Consider the following 19,182-nt stretch of genomic DNA (forward strand, 5'->3'; position numbering starts at 1 on the left):
AATGTCTAGAGAACCCACGCGAAGCTAGAGCCCATCGGCACAAGGCACACACAACGTGAAAGGGTTGCGACCACAAGCTATAAATCACAAGAGGCTCTCTCCCTCTTCCCCCTTTCTCTTCGTCTCTCGTCATCTTTGCTCCCCAGCCAGCCGTCCACCCTTCCGCCCACCACCGCACACCATGGACGAAAGTGGATTTCTTGAGCGTACGCACCCGGGTCGCTCTATCTCGGCCGCTCGTTCCGGAGTCCGCACCTCGAGATGCTCAGCAGTTATGATCGTTTGCCTGGTTGGATTACCGTGGCATATGGAGGTTACGGAGACCGTCGTCACAGGACCTTTTGGACGTACTAGGCTCTGCACGAATTTGTTTGTTTGTGCCAGTTGAAAAAATACTGGGAGCACGCCCGTGACACCGACGATCGAGTCTGCGCGGCGGCCGTGTTCGTCCATCCAGCAGACGAGCTGGAGGACATAGCTAGCATGCGAATCAGCACCTTCAAGCAGCGTGTGTGATTTTACGGATGCATAAATGGAGCTCCGGTGGGTGTATATATAGCCGGCTTGTGGTGTACGTGTTTGCAAGTTAGGCGGTTCACCATGGCCATGCAGTGGAATAACTTTTTTAGTAAGGGTCACTCATACGAGCTGCTGAACTTTTAAAAGGCATACTGAATCATTTTGTAACCTCCTCTGAACGAGCACGGGCTGGCCGCTATGGACATCGCGCCTGGCGCGTTCAAGTACCAACGCATGGGCCAACATGCACCGCACCATAGTAAAAATCGCGTGGTGAATAGATTAAACATTCTACTCCACCCTCGCAACACACAGCCGTAACTCGCTGCCGGTAAAAACGGTTTTTATTACCACCCGTGACCCCACGGCAGGTGAATGGACAGGCAATGCATGGAATCTACTTTTGCTATACGCGTGCTGCCTTCAGCCAAAGCCGATACTGATACGTCTCGTCGCACCGCATCCTATACAAGCACCCGGATCCTTTGTGCATATATAGCATGTGGGTCATGTATTGACATTCGCAGAAAATCAACTACACCACTGCGCCCCACTCTCGTGTTCAGCCAGCAAAGATTCCAAAGCATCACCAAGTCCCCATGCCCGCCCACAGAGTGCTCCGCAGATGACTCCTCTGTCTCCTTTCTGGAGGTGTCTGCTTTCGAAGCCCACATGTGTCTGTCCTTTTGTGCGAGCGGATGGGCCATCTGGTACAGTTCCCCCTAGCCCAAGTAGGCGATCGCGGTCCCTTACTGCCAGATAACGTGGCCCATAATATTTTCCGTTCTGTGTAGCACACATCCCAATGAATATGGACGTCCAGGATAGCAGTACCCGGGTGCGTAAACTCACCTGAATGATTTCGCACCATGGACTACGTCTTCCCTTCCGTAGGCGCCCTCCCCGCACCCAACTACAGGCACCAGCCCCTTCTAGGCCGGGAGAACCTTCGCTTCAGCCTCCCGGGCAACTCCAACCGCTACCTCCCCCTGCGCAGCAAGGAGGCGGCCGAGGACGGAGCACGTGCACGTCGCAGACGCCGCGACCACCATGCCTCCTCCGACTCGACCTCGGCGACCGATGCCGCCCACGCCTCGACCTCCGCGACCGACGCCTCTGCCGCCAGGCGACGCAGGCACCGACGGCCCCGGCCCCGACCCCGACGACCCGAACGTGAGGAGCGCCCCGTGGAGGTCGCTGATCGAGCGTGGGGGGGAAGACGTCTCCTCGCCTTCGCCTTCCTCGTGGTCACCGGCGCCGTGTCCGCCGTCCTTCTTCTCGGTGGGCATGAGCTCTCCATCTGGACCTACACCGCCGCGCAGACATCCTGCACCTGCTCCCCCGCCGCCGGTACGCCTCTCCTCCCTCCTTCCTCCTCCCGCTCTTCCGTATTGCATTGCTCGGAACATTCGAGATTGACTTGAAGGCCAAAGAAGCCAAGAACTAGGCGTAGGGAGGCAAAAGAAGAGGGGTTATGGCCGAAGCGGGCAGGCGGCTGCGCATCCACCTCTCGGACGACGCCATTGATGGCGGAGCCGCCGCGGGCCGGGATGGCGGGCGCTTGTTCGTAGAATAGCGAGGCGAGAAGAGGGGTCAGACGCGCGGCATTTGCCGGAGCGGCGGCGGCAGTGGCGGTGCCACGCCCTTAATCGAGTTCTTGTTCTTCCAAGAACGACTCCTGGTCGTCCGCGCCAGCCAACTCGCCGTGGCGGCGCCGTTCTTGGATCGCGGCGCTTCCCTTTGTACAATAGCAAGGCGAGAAGAGGGGTTAGCAGCGGGGTATTGGCCGACACGGCGGAGCACGCTCTCAATCGAGTTCTTGTTCGTCCAAGAACGACCCCAGGTCTTCCGACCGACCACCTCGGCGTGGCGGGGGCGTTTGGGGAGGCGGCGCGCGGCGCAGATTAAGCGGCGGACCGGGAGGAGCCCGGCGAGGGTTAACACGTTCGGGGGAGCTCCGGGCATGAGAGGGTGGAGGACGCGCTCCGGTCGTGTCGTGGAGCGGCAGACCTAGTTGTTGCGCGTGCCGGCGTCTGATTCCTGCTCGCTCGCCATTGCTCATAATTGGGAAACTTGGTGCAAATCTCTAACATCCTAAATGTTAGCAAAACTTTCTCATATGGGTGTATTTTGGTTCTTAAACTATTAAACAATACAATATAATACATTTTGATTATGTGAATGATTCATCTAATTTTCTTTTATGATTGGTTGTGGTACATTCTCTTTAATGAACTATTCTAGTTGCGATTTTGATGTATTTTTTTCTTATATCTTTCAATTATTTTGATTTAAATTGCAACTGAACAACTCCCACAAAATAAAAATGTCATATTATTTAAATCTAATCATATAGTGATTGATTATGCATTTTAGTGGAATCCATCGCTAATAATAAAAATAAGTTTTTACTTACACCACTATTTGTTTAAAGGGGAGCGATAGGCGCCGGCGCGCCGGCCCAAATTTGGGCCGGTCGCAGCCCAGGCGTTGGATGTGTGCATGCACGGCCGTTAGATCTGGGCTCCTCCTGTCGTCTTCTCTTCCAAAAACAAATCTGAGCGATGCCGGTGAAGAACACGAGCAGCGGCGCTGCTGGCACTCTCCATGGATGAGCGAACGAGTAACCTCGAAGCACCGTCACTTCGCCGCCGGTCGCCGTCCTCGCCGGTGGTCGGTGCCTCCCAAGCGTTTCTCGCCGACTTCACGCATGCAACACCGAGCGCTTGCAGGTTGCAGTCACAAAGTGCCATGGGTCGCAGCTCCGGTGGCGGCGGTCGCCGGCCGCAGCGCTCCATGGACGAACTCGCAGTCTACCTCCCTCGGTTTCTGGTCGCAGCAAAACCGCCTGCCAGTTATAGCAAACGCGAACAACGGTTGCAGCAAAAAAGCAGCTCCTATCATTGCCGCACGCCATTGTCAGCTTACCGCTCTCTCGTTGAAGCTTTTTCAGAAGCGGGTTGAAGCTTTCTCATAGTCGGTTGCAGCTTTTCTCTGATTTTGTTCGCCGGTCACTGCCAAAAGAAGGGTGGTAACAAATTATGTCGCCGGTCGTAGCAAAAAATGACCGCGGTTGCAGCAAAAAATGTGGTCACCGCCGTCGCATGTTTAGCATCACCATTAATGATGTAGCAAATCTCGATGATGGTAGTAGCAAACATTTACGACGGATGCAGCAAAAACACGTCTCGCCATATAACCAATGCAGCTCGCGCGCTACAGGTTGCAGCTCGCCTTGTTGCGGGTTGTAGCAAATTGCAACAATGATGGTAGCACTTTCACAGATAGAGGGAGAGGAGAGGGAGGGTCAAGCTGGAAACTGCCCCTCATGGCAGCACCTAGGGGGGACGTAGCAGCATCTGTGGGGGATTGTAGCAAATCGCGACTATAGTTGTAGCAGTTTCAAAGGTAGAGAGAGAGAGAGAGGAGATCAGGAGAGGGACGGCCAAGCTGGACCCCCCTTGTAGCAGCACCTAGGGTAGCCATGGAGCTGTGCTCTAGCTGGGGAAGAAAAAGGGAAGGGACGAGTGGAGGAGAGAGCTACAGAGAAAAGATAAGAGAAATACAGTGCGTGGGCCAGAAAAAAGTATGAGTGCGTTGTCTCCCTGGTCGTACGATCCAGTTGGATCGCGTGGCCCGCGCGCGTCCGGCGCAATGGTTTGGCCGGCGCGCCGGGTGGAAATGTTTCCCTTGTTTAAATAGGGTAAATTACTTTGTATTATTTTCCTTTTATTCTGAAAAAGCTTCTGCATGCAAGTTTGGTCGATTATGATGTGTTTTTATCAGTATTATATTTTTTTACTGTTTACCTATTATATGTGATCTAAACGCTCTTATATTGGTTTACTGAGTGAGTCTTATTTTATCACTTTATATGAGAAGTAAAAAAACATACCTGTCATGTAGCTACCTTGTATCATGTATCCATACCCCCAAACGTGTCAGCAGGTTGCTGCTGGGTGCTTGTGCCCTTGAGTCGTCGAGTCCGACTTTTTTCATTGATAGCCGACCAGTGTCTATTTGTGCCAATGCAACATGTGCATGTTTTCCATCACAGCCACGTTAAATTAAAGGACTGTTGGGCTGACAGCATTATTATTTTTGCAATAATAGATTCCGGCCCGTTATGTAGCAAAGGCCCATCTGGCTGTCAATCGTTGTGCGATCAATCGTTGATTCGTTGGCTCCAGGAAGCCGGTAGGGATATGTTTAGAATAATACCACCTCGGATATAGAAATAATATGATCAAAGTGGACCGACGACGGACAAAAAACGGACAAAATTACGGTGGTAAGAAGCGATAGCCGCTTTATTATTAGGTAAAGATAAAGATAAAGATAAAGATATGTTCACTTCTACTTCGGTACACCCTCCTTAAACACATCAAAGGCTAAGATCTGCCCATACCCCTTCGCTGTCAGGTCTTATGTAAAAAATCTACCCCGCGTGTCCACGCCGATACCCCCGCGCGCCTGTGTATCAGGGGCTGCGGGACCAGCCGAGCCGCTTGGCAGCCGTGAGGACGCGAGCCGTGCCGAGCCGTTAGCATCCATGGGCCCACAATGTCAGATGCAGGGTGTGTTTGTTTTCAAAAGTGGGCGTTGACCGGTGGGGGTGTACGTGTGGTCGTGGCGCGGACGGCCGTATCGTCGTGCAGTTAACTGCTTGCACTAATTGCGGCGTGCATGCAGGCGCCGACTGCTCGCGGCCGATCTCCTACCGCCCGCCTTCTGCCCTCGTAGTCCGCGCCCTCCACTGTCGCGCGTGCGGCGACCGCCCGCCTTCTGCCTCGGGCCGGCTGTTGACGCGACCGCTCGGCTGCCGCCACTGCGGCGACCGGCCCGCCAAACGCCATCGATGCCTCGCCTTCCGCCCGCACGCCTTCACACACCAGCCCTGCCGCGCCTGCCGCCCTCGCGCCTTCACACGCCACCGCTGCCGCGCCTGCAGCCCGCCCGCCTTCCCACGCCACCGCTGCCGCGCGTGCCGCCCGCCTTTCTCGTGGCGCGCGCCACCGACGGCTCGCCCTGGCCACTCCCTCCACCCGCCGGCTATAAAAGGCCGCCCCGCCCCTCTCTTCTCCACTCCACGCCACCGACACGCACCCGCCCCGCCCCTGTCTTCTCCAGTCCATCTCATCTCCACGCCACCGACACGCACCCCGACGATGTCTTCGAGCGACTCCGACGAAGGCGCGTGGCCGGGCGGCGTCTGGCCGTTGAGCCTCACCATCCGCGACACGGAGGACCTCGCCCGGTTCGGCCTGATGGTGCCGCCGGTTTCGAAGGTGCCGGGGCCATGGCGGATCGGCGCAGACGGCGTCCCCACACGCGGCTCGCCACCGACGCCGGAGCAGCTCCACGCCTTCCCTGGCGCCCGGTACAACAGGAAGGCCCGCCGCCGCTTCTGGCGAGGCAAAAACTTCGATGTCGTCCTCGGCGCGTTCAGGGACGCGGCGGCCGACCGCCCCGTCGGAGACATTACCGGCGAGGTCGGCTGTTCTCGTCGCCGCCGCCGCCAGCTCCCACCCGCTCCCGGCCCTAGTACTCGGGCACAGCAGGCACCCCCTGCCCCGGCGCTGTCCCCGCTCCCGCCGGCGCAGGCCGCCCTCGCGCAAGACGGCGGCCCCGATGACACCCCGGGGCTACTTGCGGTGCTGGCCCGGTCGGCAGCCGAGGCGGCGGCGGCGGCGCGCGAGGAGAGAGAGATGCAGGCGGCCTTAGCGGCGGTGCGGGCGCAGGAGGCGCAGCATGGCGGCAACTGGTGGGACGACGACTCCGGCGATGACGGCGGCGAAGGAGGCGCTGGCGTTGTCGACCTCGCCGGCGCCAGCGACGACGAGTAGTTTAGTTTTAGGTTTAGATTTAAATTTCGTTCTAAGTTATGTAAAATATCTTTAAGTATGAATGAAGTCGGAATGGTTTATCTGGAAAAATATATCCTTATGTTTAATTTGATATTAGTCGTGCAACAAAGCTTCGAAAAATAAACAAAAATACATGCATTTGAGCATTACGAGACGACAAGTGGTAAAATAAAACTGAGACAAAACGGCCGGTTCGCTCATAACAGAACGGCCTCCGGTAAACGATGTGAATTTTTCGAATGACCTCAACGGTCTTCGGAAAAATCATGGATATTCATAGAGTAGCAAAAAGCAATGAAACTTTTCATAGATGCTAGTCATTGATTAAAAAGTCCTTTCGGATGGGCCCTTCGCTACCCGTTGAATGTATTTGGAGACAAAAAACAAGTAGCGTCACGTCCGGAGAATGCTTTAATGTGTTTTCACCGCAAAAATTGTAGAAAATACATAGTGGCAAAAAGCCACGAAATTTTTCATGCACACTAGTCATGATGATACAACAGTCAGAATTTTTTTTTGGGTTTATTTGAGTTGGTATGCCCACCCCCACACTCAATCCAAGAATTGAACGTATTTGGACACTAAAAACATGTTGCGTCACGTCTGGTCAGTGTTTTAGGTGTTTTCATCAAAAAATTGTAGAAAATTCATAAAGTGGCAAAAAGGTACGAAACTTGTCATGCATAGTAGTCATGATGGTAGAACACTATAAAAGAATTTGGATTCATTTGAAGGATGTCGAAAAAAACTTATTTTGGACGGGGCCTTCGCTCCTACCCGAACGGTCTCCGGAGAACGAGGTCAATTTTTTGACATATTCGGAATGACCTCAAATTTTACAAGTGAGTTGTTATGCCTACCCCCACACTCCTTCCAAGCATTGAACGTATTTGGACACCAGGAACATGTTGCATCACATCCGAGGGGTGCTATGTGCTGTTTTCACCGCAAAATTGTAGAAAATTCATAAAGCGGCAAAAAGCCAAAAAACTTGTCATGCATCCTAGCCATGTTGGTAGAACACTAGGAAAAAAATTTGGGTTCATTTGAAGGATGTCGGAAAAAAACTTCTTTCGGACGGGGCCTTTGCTCCTACCCGAACGGCCTCCGGAGAACGAGGTCAATTTTTTGCCATCTTCAGAATTGCTTGAAATTTTGCAAGTGAGTTGGTATGCCCATCCCCACACTCAATCCAAGAATTGAACGTATTTGGACACCAAAAACATGTTGCGTCACGTCCGGTCAGTGTTTTAGGTGTTTTCATCAAAAAAAATTGTAGAAAATTCATAAAGTGGCAAAAAGTTATGAAACTTGTCATGCTTAGTAGTCATGATGGTAGAACACTATGAAAAAAATTTGGATTCATTTGAAGGATGTCGAAAAAAAACTTCTTTCGGTCGGAGCCCGAACGGCCTCCGGAGAACGAGGTCAATTTTCTGCCATCTTTAGAATGGCTTGAAATTTTGCAAGTGAGTTGGTATGCCCACCCCCACACTCAATCCAAGAATTGAACGTATTTGGACACCAAAAACATGTTGCTTAACGTCCCGTCAGTGTTTTAGGTGTTTTTACCGAAAAAATTGTAGAAAATTCATAAAGTGGCAAAAAGGTACGAAACTTGTCATGCATCCTAGTCATGATGGTAGAACATTATGAACAAAATTTGGGTTCCTTTGAAGGATGTCAAAAAATAATGTAGATAGTACTAATGTAATTTGACTGAGGTGAGACTAAATTTGCATAGTGTGGCAAATGATAAAAAACAAGACAAATAGTAATGATGTGATTTGAGTTTACACTGCAACTAGCAACTCTGACGCACTGCCCGGGCAGTGTAATGAGCTTACACTGTCCGTGCAGTACGGCAGTGCCGCCCCTGGCAGTGCAAAGTCAAACCAAATTATTACTAACTGTCTCATATAGCAATGTGCACGAACGCGGCTATATAAGCCGGTCGTGGCGTCCCTCGGCGCGTGAGGTGGGACTAAAGAAGCGCCCCTCCCACCTCCCCCCGCGTCGTGATGCATAGAAGGCAAAAAAAATAGTGATGCGAAAAAAAGCCCAACCGTGGTTGCATGCCGCAACTGCGCGTAATCGGTCCGGCCCGATCAAGCCGGGCGGCGAAAGGGCCGGCCTTTCGGCCCAGCTACGGCTGGCAGCACAGTCAAACGGGGCAGTGGCGGGACGGGCGGGAATCAGAGGAGTTCGAAAGGGAGGTGGGAGGCAGGTATATAAGGCGGTCGCGACGTCGTTCGGCGGGCGAGGTGGGACTAAACTTTAGTCCTGACCCCCGCCGACCCTGCCCCCGCACCGCGCGCACAGTCAATGGGCCGGCCCACGCGCGCCGTCGCGCACAGTCACTGGGCCGGCCAACGCGCGCTGTCGAAGACTTTTTTTTGTTTAAAAAATAGTATTAAGTTTTTTTAGTTATTTATGCCTTTTGTTATCGTTTAATTTTTTTCTATAATTAATAAAAATCCATACGTAATATAGAATTGTTAACTTGATTTATTATAATAATAATGAGTTGTTTATTATAATTTATAGGTAAAAATAATGAGTTTTTGATAATTAATTGCTAAAACAATATTTACATCAGAATTGTTAATTAGATTTTTAATATTTATGTAATGTTCATTATTTAATTTTCTATGTCTTATTCATGAATGCATAAAAAAATTGCCATAATAATAATGAGTTTTTTGTTATAATTTATAAGTAAGAAAATTGAGTTTTTTGTTATAATTTATAAGTAAAAATAATAAGTTTTTCTTTAATGGCTAACATTTTTGAGTTTATTAATAAATAATTTGGAAAACACCCTTAATAATTGTACATATATGCAAAGTTTAGTACAGTAATGTGCAAAGTTTAAAAATAAGATATTCCATAATTATAAAGAAACAATATTGAATATAGAATATTCCATAATTATAAAGAAACAATATTTAATATGCATTTTGTTATCGTTTAGAAAATATTCCATAATTATAAAGAAACAATATTGAATATTGAATATTATTTGTTAAAAAGTGCACGGAGGGACAAAATGATAAAAAATAAGATAGCTAGTTAATAAAGTGATTTGACTTTACATAGCTGCCCGGGCAGCAGCCGCCCGGGCAGGTATGTATGATCAAATCTCTTTAGTATTAGCTATTTTCTGTAACAAAGAGCATGAACGCGGCTATATAAGCCGGTCGTGGTGTCCCTCGGCACGCGAGGTGGGACTAAAGAAGCGCCCCTCCCACCTCCCCTCGTGCCGTGACTCATAGAAGGCAAAAAAAATAGTGATGCAAAAAAAAGCCCAACCGTGGTTGCAGGCCGCAACTGCGCGTAATCGGTCTGGCCCGATCAAGCAGGGCGGCGAAAGGGCCGGCCTTTTGGCCCAGCTACGGCCTGCAGCACAGTCAAACGGGGCAGTGGCGGGACGGGGCGGGAATCAGAGGAGTTCGAAAGGGAGGTGGGAGGCAGGTATATAAGGCGGTCGCGGCGTCGTTCGGCGGGCGAGGTGGGACTAAACTTTAGTCCTGACCCCCGCCGACCCTGCTCCCGCACCGCACAGTCAATGGGCCGGCCCACGCGCGCCGTCGCGCACAGTCACTGGGCTGGCCAACGCGCCCTGTCGAAGACTTTTTTTGTTTTTTGTTTTTTGTTTCAAAATAATATTAAGTTTTTTTAGTTATTTATGCCTTTCGTTATCGTTTAATAAATGTTCTATAATTAATGAAAAGCCCTATGTATTGTACAATTGTTAACAAGATTTATTATATTTATGTAATGTTCATTATTTAATTTGTTATGTGTTTTGCATTAATGGCTAAAGTTGTTTTCATAATAGTAAAGAGTTTTTTGTTATAATTTATAAGTAATAATAATTTGGAAAAGACCCTTCATAAAAAACAATACTTGATATAGAATTTATTAAGTAGTTATATTAAAAACAATACTTAATATAGAATTTATTATGTAATTATATTAAAAACACTACTTAATATAGAATTTATTTAGTATTTAAATTATAAGAAATTCATACGGTGTCGGAAAATTATGAAAACTTGCATGCATGATGGCCCTGGTGATGCTGGCGTGTGGAAACATTTGGGGTCCACCGGCTGAGTCAGAAAAGGAAACGCAGTACGGAGCTGACCTCCTTCATATCCGATCAATGCCGGTTGCATGGGTGGTACGAGGTGGCATGCATGAAACGTCACCCAATTTTGGGGGCAGTGGGCATGCCCATCTTAGGGCCCCACGCAAGATTTGAACGAATTCGGACACCAAACGCATGTTACATCACACCCGGTTAGTGTTTTCGGTGCGTTTCACGGAAAAAACCATAAGAAATTCATACGGTGTCTGAAAATTATGGAAACTTGCACGCATGATGGCCCTGGTGATGCTGGCGTGTGGAAAAAGTTTGGGGTCCACCGGCTGAGTCAGAAAAGAAAACCCAGTACGGAGCTGACCTCCTTTATATCCGATCAGTGCCGGTTGCATGGGTGGTACGAGGTGGCATGCATGAAACGTCACCCAATTTTAGGAGGTAGTGGGCATGCCCATCTTAGGGCCCCACGCAAGATTTGAACGAATTCGGACACCAAACGCACGTTGCGTCACGCCCGGTCAGTGTTTTCGGTGCGTTTCACGAAGAAAACCATAAGAAATTCATACGGTGTCAGAAAATTATGAAAACTTGCATGCATGATGGCCCTGGTGATGAGTGCGTGTGCAAAAAATTTGAATGGTTGAATTAGATAAAAAACGCATTAATATTTTCTATCGTTAAAAATATATTGGAGATAATGGCTCTCTTTTTGAAGAATATGCATGATCCATGTGAACCTTCACAAGCTCTGAGCAGGTGAAGACTCACATCGATCCTGCATATCCTCCAAATAGAGTCCCACAAACTCAGATGTTTGTTCATGGAGCAAAAGAAAAGTATATAAAGGAGTCAACGGCGCGCCGGCTTAGCGATGTGGTATTAAACTAGAACCGTTAAAGTACAATGAATGTTTTCAATAAATGCATCATGGGCCAGCCGACGGTAGTATTACGGGACGGGCCAAGGGGCCCACTATGGCGTGACCACGTCTATGACGCCGTACGTGCGTGCATGGGCATGGAAACCACGCCGCCATTACCTCGCCCCAGGACCGCCTAACCCCGTCGCCTCCATGCACGACCTCACCCGATCCGACGGTCGCACCGCCATGGCCGTCCCAACTCCCTTCCTTGCCGCCCTCACGACGGCCATACACTCCGGCATCTACGCGTGCGACTTGGATCTCGGCCCGGCCGGGCCGTCTCGGCAAAGTCGCCCGCACCCAGAACCCTAGGGCGGGCCGTCGGCCACCGCGGTGGTGTGGGCAGAGGGCGCGCGGCTGCCACGACTAACCCACACCGGGTGGGGTTAGCCAACGGAGGCCGCCGGTGCACCTCGTGGCGCCGGAAGGTATGGTATTAAACCATATGTAATGTTTTTTGAATCTCGTAACTAGTTAGATAACTTTCATCTTATTTAGAATGCAAGAATTCGGAGATGTGTACTGCTCGGTTGAGAAGTGGTGCGAATTGGTGGGAAAATTCACACCCAGACAGCGCATGATGCTACGTGGCACAAATTTGGACAGTATGTTGAGAATTCCTTCAGTGAAAATGAGGAAAAATTTATTGGAATTTATGATTACAACGTATGATAGTAGTAGAAAGCGATTTACGGCATCAGTGTGCTTAATGAAGATGTTTATGACATATTCGGGCTACGTAACGAGGGTGATGATGTCAATAGCATGATAGCAACAGTACAACTAAACGCCAAAAAATTGTTCCGAATCGGTTTTTAGACAAAAGAACAGGCCTAATCCTCATCGATGACTTGATAAAAAATATTATTGATAGTCAGTCATATGATGATGATTTTGTGAGAAGGGACGTACTGGTTCTTATGGGTACAGTCTTAGCACCACAATCCACCAAGTTTGTTCCTTATCGTTATTACAAAATGGTGGAGGACATGAACGCTATCAAGTCATACAATTGGAACGATTTCACGTTGGGGGTGTGCATGGATGCTATTAAAAAACGGTCGAAGATCTTGAAAAATTCAAGTGGCCTATTGGGAACTTGGCTCATCTCCAGGTACAAGTCATTTCGTAATAGTTGTATGTACATATATTTTTTTATGTGATCTATGTGTCTGACTATTTGTGTTTACTATCATGCAGTATATATACTGGGAAAAACTTGAGCCAATTGGTGTGGATACATTTGATCCTTTGTCTCGTGAATACCCACTAATGCTTAACTGGCCAGAAACGGAAGGGAAAAAGCGAGACGACTATGACAACATGCACGGGCGGGGTACCGGCAATGTAAGTCAATAAGTATAATCCTTATTGGTTTCACATAGTAATTAAGTCAATAAGTATAGTCCTTATCTGTTTGCATCGTCACCACATTCAATTCTAGCAAGTTCTCTTAATATGACTCCGGATCACATAGAGGCAGCCAAAGTTTTTGTTGAGACTCTTGCATCGTCAAAGAAGCATGCACACCGAACCGTGGTTGATGTGCCGCCATCAGATGGGGACATATGCACGCCAGCTATGCTTCACGATGTCCTAATGTTTAAATGGTTGAATGGCGCTGTAAGTATGAGTTTGTTTTTAACAAAACCCTCATTTGTACTTCATAAGTTGATAGAATTTTTTTGTTTATGTATGCAGATCATCAATGCATATTCTAAACACCTACAACACCGTGATTTTTCTGATCGTTACATATCAACAACGTGGTTCCCCAAATTTAAGTTGAATAGGGCAAGGGGAAAGACCAAGTCAGTAAATGATATAGACTCAGAGAATCTTACAAAGAAAACAAAAGTCCTCACAAGAGTAATGGATGAGTATTTCAGACGGGACAAGGTATTGCTTTCATATGTATTTGTTTTTATTAGTCAATACTATTTAATTGCACTAACATCATTTGGTTACTATGTAGGCGTATTTTCCTATGTATGTTAATGATAATCATTGGATAACCATAGTGATGCACACCGTCAAGGAGGAGTTTCAAGTTCTTGACTCAAATTCTAAAGGCGCAATTAGCCAAAGAATTCGCAATATGATTGCCACCCTGGTACGCTATAATTTTCGCACTCGCATTCAGAAAAATATTGGGTCATACATTATATTCTGGTTTTGTTAATTTGTTTCAGAGAGCTGAAATTTCTAAGGATATTATGGAGGCCAACTCAACTCTTGAAGCAAAAAAAATTCCAGATGTCTCATCGTGGCCAATAAATGAGTACAAAATGCCGAGACAAAAAGATGGGTAAGTTAATACTGCATACAACTAGTACAAGCAAGTGCATGCTACATTGTAAGCTGATCACACATGTTTATTGCAGAGTGTCTTGTGGAATTTTTGTGATGTGGTGCATAAAATACTGGGACGGAGATCGCTGGACATATGAATTTGACCAGGAAGAGATTAATGCGTCAAGGCCACGTATTGTCGCGGAAATTATTTTTTCAGAGGTGAACAAATTAGAGAAGGTCAAGATGAAAATTGTTAAAATCATGGAGAAGGAATAGGTATTAGCATCGGTAGGGTTTTAGTCCCGTAGAAGGTTTCTCTGCCGTTGTTGGGTACTTTATTCGATTGTAATGCGACATGGCACTTTCAGTTTATTTGTTTTCCTACTTTGTTAAAGGATATGAGACATGGCACTTTCAATTTATTCCTTATGCCACCTTGTTCAACGTTATGAGACATGCGATTTTTATTGTTATGTGTGAAACATGATATATTTGTATGAATGTGTTACTGCTGTCATGACTTTCTAGACTGTTTAGCATTTTAAAAAATTAATCTATGTGAAAAAAACATATTTAAAAAAAGGCCCAGCCATGGCCGGGCGCGCGCATGGACAGTAAACTAGAACGCCTTCGGGAAGGCCTTTCGGCCGCCGAGCGGGGAGGCCACGGCGTACAACAAGGCATTCATTAGTGTTCTGTAGTGGGCTTGTGAGACGGCGACGACGCGGGTATATAAACCGGTCGTCGCGTCTCTCCGCGGGCGAGGTGGGACTAAACCTAATCGCCATAACGCGCCAGCGTCCCCAGCCGCACACGAAGAGGCCTTAAAGGGCCGGCCCACGCACCCGACGCGCATCGTTAATGGGCCGACAGATCGCCATAAATCCCCTCGGGATCGTTGCATGTGCCCGCTCGGTCGGGCGAGACGAGACGTCTGCCACCGGGCCCGTGGTTGTCGCTCGGTCGGCTGCTGGGCCACCAGACGCGCGCGTGGCGCACGGCGAATCGCGCCAGCCCGCACTAGCTGGACTGCACAGGCCCGCCACTGCCTCGGCTGTCGGCCACCGCACGGGCTGGGCTGGAATATTCGTCCTCGGCGCGCCAATCATGCTGCCAGGCCGATCTTCATCGGATCCAGCGCCGTTGCTGCCACCAGAATCGCCCTGGGATATTGTGCACGTTTTGTCCACATCGCGCCAACTCAGGATGGCGGGGATATTTTTTATAAAAAAAGTCCGCCGCGAATACAAACAACAACAGTACATATAACATCACAGCCGCAAACTGATACATTTTAGCACAGCAAAAATATTACTTGCCCACACTTATAACATTCTATCTCACAAAATAGTACCGTTGATAGTTGGACACACATTTAAATGTTTAGTCTCACACGAAAGCGACAAATAAAATGTGAAAAAATTGTCTTCAAATATAGTACGACATGCTAATTGAACTCTGTTCCAGTGCCTTCCATTGATTATTAATACTTCATCTTTATGCCCGGTTCCTACATAACAAATTGTAAACAACTCATCAGGCAATTGTAAAGAGAGAAAAAAAAATAATTAAAAAATGTAAAACTTAGTGGGTGCTTGGATCCAAGGGACTTATTTTAGTCTGACTAAAAATAGTCTCTTTAAGCGGCTAAAGTTCCAAGCACCCCTGACTAAAGAGGGGCTAAAACTAGTCTTGACTAAATTTTTTTAGTTAGGGGTACCCCTACTAAAATGTGGATTAGTCCTCTCTATCCTCATTTAACTTCTCTCCTTTAACACATGCGAGTTCTGGATTGGAGGGTTTGGAGGATAATAAATGCTCATTAATTTGATTTTAGTCTCTTTAGTATTTGGATCCAAGCATGGGTGAGGCTAGCAAGTTTTAGTACCACTACTTTTAGTCATGAGACTAAAACGTATCCAAGCACCCTCTTACTTTTCATTCTCAGGGCACGTTTGTCGTCTATGGCCCTCTTTCTTACAAATGCCACAAAGAGGACCGGGTTTTCTCTCAGAAAATGATTTTGGTCTTCCATTTTTTGTAACATTTGGATCTTTCTTTGCCCGCCCTGTCATGCTCTTTTTAGGGGCGCCCTTCGTGGAAACTTTCACGGGATCACCTATGACATCAACATGTTGTTCCGGCTCACATGGCTCCTCATGCACATTTCTTCTACTACCAACAGCATCATCATCAGGGACCTTTTTCTTCGCTATTATATTCTGCAGACACTGCATCAACTCATCAAAGACGAATGGATCATTTGAAGCAACATGGAAAGTTTCTGCTCCTGTTATACTGAGTTGACTATAGCGAGCACGCTGCTCTGCCCCTGTCCAACCCCAGCCAAACATGTCACTCTTCCGCTGTGCACGCAGCCCACCTCTCGCAACTTTCGACATCCTCTTAAGGATGCAACACTTAGGTATTTTAGATACTTTCAGATGAACCAACACATACAGAATGTGTTTGCAAGGCAACCCTTTCCAAAGCATTCGTCCACAACTGCAGTCTATCGTATTCTCAGAGTTTTCAGCTAGATAATTCACGCTGAACTGAAATTTGTGGTTATTTCTCAATGTCACGATGAAGGTGTGGCAGTCAACTCCCACTAGCGTCTCAAAAATCTCAAGCTCTCCCATCTTCTTCAGATCTTGTTGAAGAATATAAAAATTGGCATGAGTGAATACTTCGGCAGCATGCTTCTCAATGTCCTTATATTCTGTGACTGATGGTGGCAATGACTGATTTGAAACACAGTCATCATGCGCCTCGTTCTCACGTAGTCGAACTATGCAATTCTCATAATGCACAACTAGATCAACAATAGTCATACCGCCGTCCAGGTGAAGGTGAAGACAAGAGTTAAGGCTTTCACTCCTCTGATTACTGCGCATACCCTGAAAAAAACCATCTGATAGATATGATGCTGCCCACAGACTCCTCTTCCTGTACATCCTATGCAGCCACTCTTCTGTTTTATCAGTCTTCCATTTATGGACAAAAGCGTGCCATCTCGCGTCAAAGTTGGCCGGAGAGGTGGAGTAGTACAAGAGTGCCCTGAACTCATTTAGCGATTTGTAATTAAGGTGCTTCTGCATATTTTTTTCCACGTGCCATGAGCAGAGACGGTGCAACACATCAACCAAAACCAACCGAATAGCTCGTATCATTCCAGCGTCTCCATCTGTGATGATTGACCTTGGCTTCTTCTGACAATTGGCCTTCAGGAATGTGTGGAGCAGCCACACGTACGTCGCTTCGGTCTCGTCGGACACAATGGCACAACCAAACACTGTGGTGCAACGGTGATTATTTACACCAACAAAGGGGATGAACGGGCATACCATATCTGTTCATCTTATACGTGTTGTCAAACACAATCACATCTCCATACAACCGATAGTCTCGCCGCGACTGCGCATCGCACCAGACATGCTCTTCAAACGGCCCTCCTTATCGAGCACGTACTCAAAGAAAAAGTCTGGATCCTTCTCCTTTCTGCTCCTCATAATCCCAATTGTCGTGTTACCATCACCCTTCGCAATCAACTTCATTTTTTCTCGGCAACATAGGTTGTAGACGTCTCGTCTCAGAAACCCACACTTATCATACGAGCCATACCTGCTAATGAAGTTGTCGACGATGATATGCTTTCTGATCCCAGCTCCTTCCATCGCCAAGATCTCAGCTATCTGGTGATCTCCCATCACTCTATGCGACCGCAGAAATACCACCTCATCTGCTCTAGCCAACAAATGGTTGTGATCATCCATAAAAGCTGCCACGAACCAAACTCCGCGTCCTTTGTCCAACTTCACGACTAAATGTGCGCCACACCCGCAACGAGTCTCAGGTCTTAGCCTGCGGGTACGGCCCTCCGGGTGTAAAAATTTACTGAGACGTTTTCCTGCCCTCGAGCAAACGTACTGCCTATACCGAATAGTGGTTGAAAGACCTTTTCCTCGTTTTACCTTATCTTTTCTGATACTGAATCCACGGTCTTTGGCGTAGTTATTATAGAACATGTAAGCATCCCATTGTGATGCAAATGTCATACCCATAACCTTCAACTGTGTCTCCAGCGCACGTTGCTGGATTTCAGCCTCCTCAATGTCCATATTAGCTCCATCCTCATGCTCATAGCCATCATCACCACTCCAACCATCGAAGTTAGCCTACAATATTCCACATAAGCAAGTGTAAGTTGTCATTAACAAGTTTTTATTATTGTATGACATCTTAAAGTTTGGACCCAACCTGGCTTATGTTATCCGCGAAAGATTCAACACCATGTTTTTCCTCGTTCTGGACGTCAATATCCTCCTGCACATAAAAAAAATCATATGCACATGTAAGTACCCATATGGTTCTTCGTCCGACAAAATGAATGTACACGTCACTTACATTTTCACTACAAGCACCCTCCTCCTTCTTTTGAAAATCCTCCTCAGGTAAATTATCGTACGACGACCAGGATTCATTGTCGCTGCTATCATCATCATTTTTACTTTCATTACCATTCGTACGATCAACACTATCGCTACGATCCCACTCACTCGTCTCCAAGAACAAATCCGTAAATCCAGTTTCTTTATCCATTGAATGACCTCACTACCAACACTGCAACATTTAAAATACAAATTGACCTATCAATTTTAAATCAAATTAAATGTACTACGGTCATACCGATTAGTACTTCATATCTAACAAGTGATTGCAGATATGTAACGCTCGGATAATTAGGCTACAGTAAAACTCTCCTAATGATGCCATGTCATCTCTGTTTACTGTTACTAAACTCTCGTTAGTTCAAAACCCGTTCAAAAGTCAAATTCAAAATATATCAAACAACAAAAGTTTTCAAAAGCTGAAACAAAAATGTTCGGGCAGTGCCAAAAATGGCATAGGTAATTATGGTGTAGAAGACACGATTTTATAAAATACTTAAATGCCCTAAATTAAATAAGACAGAAAAGGAAAAGAAAAGAAAATACAAAAGCAGAAGACAAAAGAGAAAAAAAAAGAGAAAAGGACCCCCTGGACCAGACGGCCCAGCTCGCAGCCAGGCCGGCCCACCTGGCCCAGCTTGCCAACCGTCGGCCCAGCCCCCCTGCCTCGTCTCCCTTCCCTGTTCCCCCGACCCGAGTTGGAACAGGGGCGCGTCGCCACCGGACCCCCCTCGCCGGCGTCGAGGAGAGGATAAGGCCGCCACGCCCCCGCCTCCTCGATCCCGCCTCCCACTCGCCCCCACTCTCGCCCTCGGTTCCTGCGCCTCTGCGCCTTCCCCCTCAGATCCACCTCTCTCCCCCCTCGTTCCCCACCGCAACCGAGCGCCGCCATGGCCTCGCCGCCATAGAACTCGCGGCCACCGCGACCTCCGCGCCTCTCCGATGTGTCCGCTCGCTCCGCCTCCCTCGACTACGCCTCCCCGTCAAGCCGCAGGACGCCGGGCACCCTCGAACGCTGCC

General features: G+C 47.9%; 1 protein-coding gene across 6 annotated transcripts; it reads left to right on the top strand.

Annotated features, from left to right (window-relative positions):
• The first annotated feature begins 1,351 nt into the window (after positions 1 to 1,351).
• Positions 1,352 to 14,133, top strand: LOC123079042 (putative ubiquitin-like-specific protease 1B). Of its 6 annotated transcripts, none has more exons than XR_006437819.1 (8): positions 1,352 to 1,869; positions 1,953 to 12,530; positions 12,617 to 12,763; positions 12,894 to 13,039; positions 13,118 to 13,315; positions 13,392 to 13,529; positions 13,609 to 13,724; positions 13,801 to 14,133. XR_006437819.1 is itself a non-coding variant. In XM_044501712.1 (7 exons), exons 3-7 carry the CDS (start codon positions 12,998 to 13,000, stop codon positions 13,985 to 13,987), a joined length of 681 nt encoding a protein of 226 aa, XP_044357647.1. In that variant the 5' UTR covers positions 9,112 to 12,530; positions 12,617 to 12,763; positions 12,900 to 12,997; the 3' UTR covers positions 13,988 to 14,133. The 6 variants fall into 6 exon arrangements, 4 of the variants coding, with proteins under 4 accessions (XP_044357647.1, XP_044357646.1, XP_044357645.1 ...); XR_006437820.1 differs by having other exon boundaries at positions 2,954 to 12,530; XM_044501712.1 differs by lacking the exon at positions 1,352 to 1,869 and having other exon boundaries at positions 9,112 to 12,530; positions 12,900 to 13,039.
• The last annotated feature ends 5,049 nt before the right edge of the window (positions 14,134 to 19,182 follow it).

The sequence above is a fragment of the Triticum aestivum genome, chromosome 3D (assembly GCF_018294505.1).
Source record: "Triticum aestivum cultivar Chinese Spring chromosome 3D, IWGSC CS RefSeq v2.1, whole genome shotgun sequence".
Classification (NCBI taxonomy): Eukaryota; Viridiplantae; Streptophyta; class Magnoliopsida; order Poales; family Poaceae; genus Triticum; species Triticum aestivum.

Excerpts from the sequence above, each read along its gene's own strand:
- LOC123079042 (XM_044501709.1), top strand. The coding sequence starts at position 12,875 with ATGACTCCGGATCACATAGAGGCAGCCAAAGTTTTTGTTGAGACTCTT. Across the intron at positions 13,040-13,117 it reads TTAAATGGTTGAATGGCGCT|ATCATCAATGCATATTCTAA; the intron begins GTAAGTATGAGT and ends TTATGTATGCAG. Across the intron at positions 13,530-13,608 it reads GCAATATGATTGCCACCCTG|AGAGCTGAAATTTCTAAGGA; the intron begins GTACGCTATAAT and ends AATTTGTTTCAG.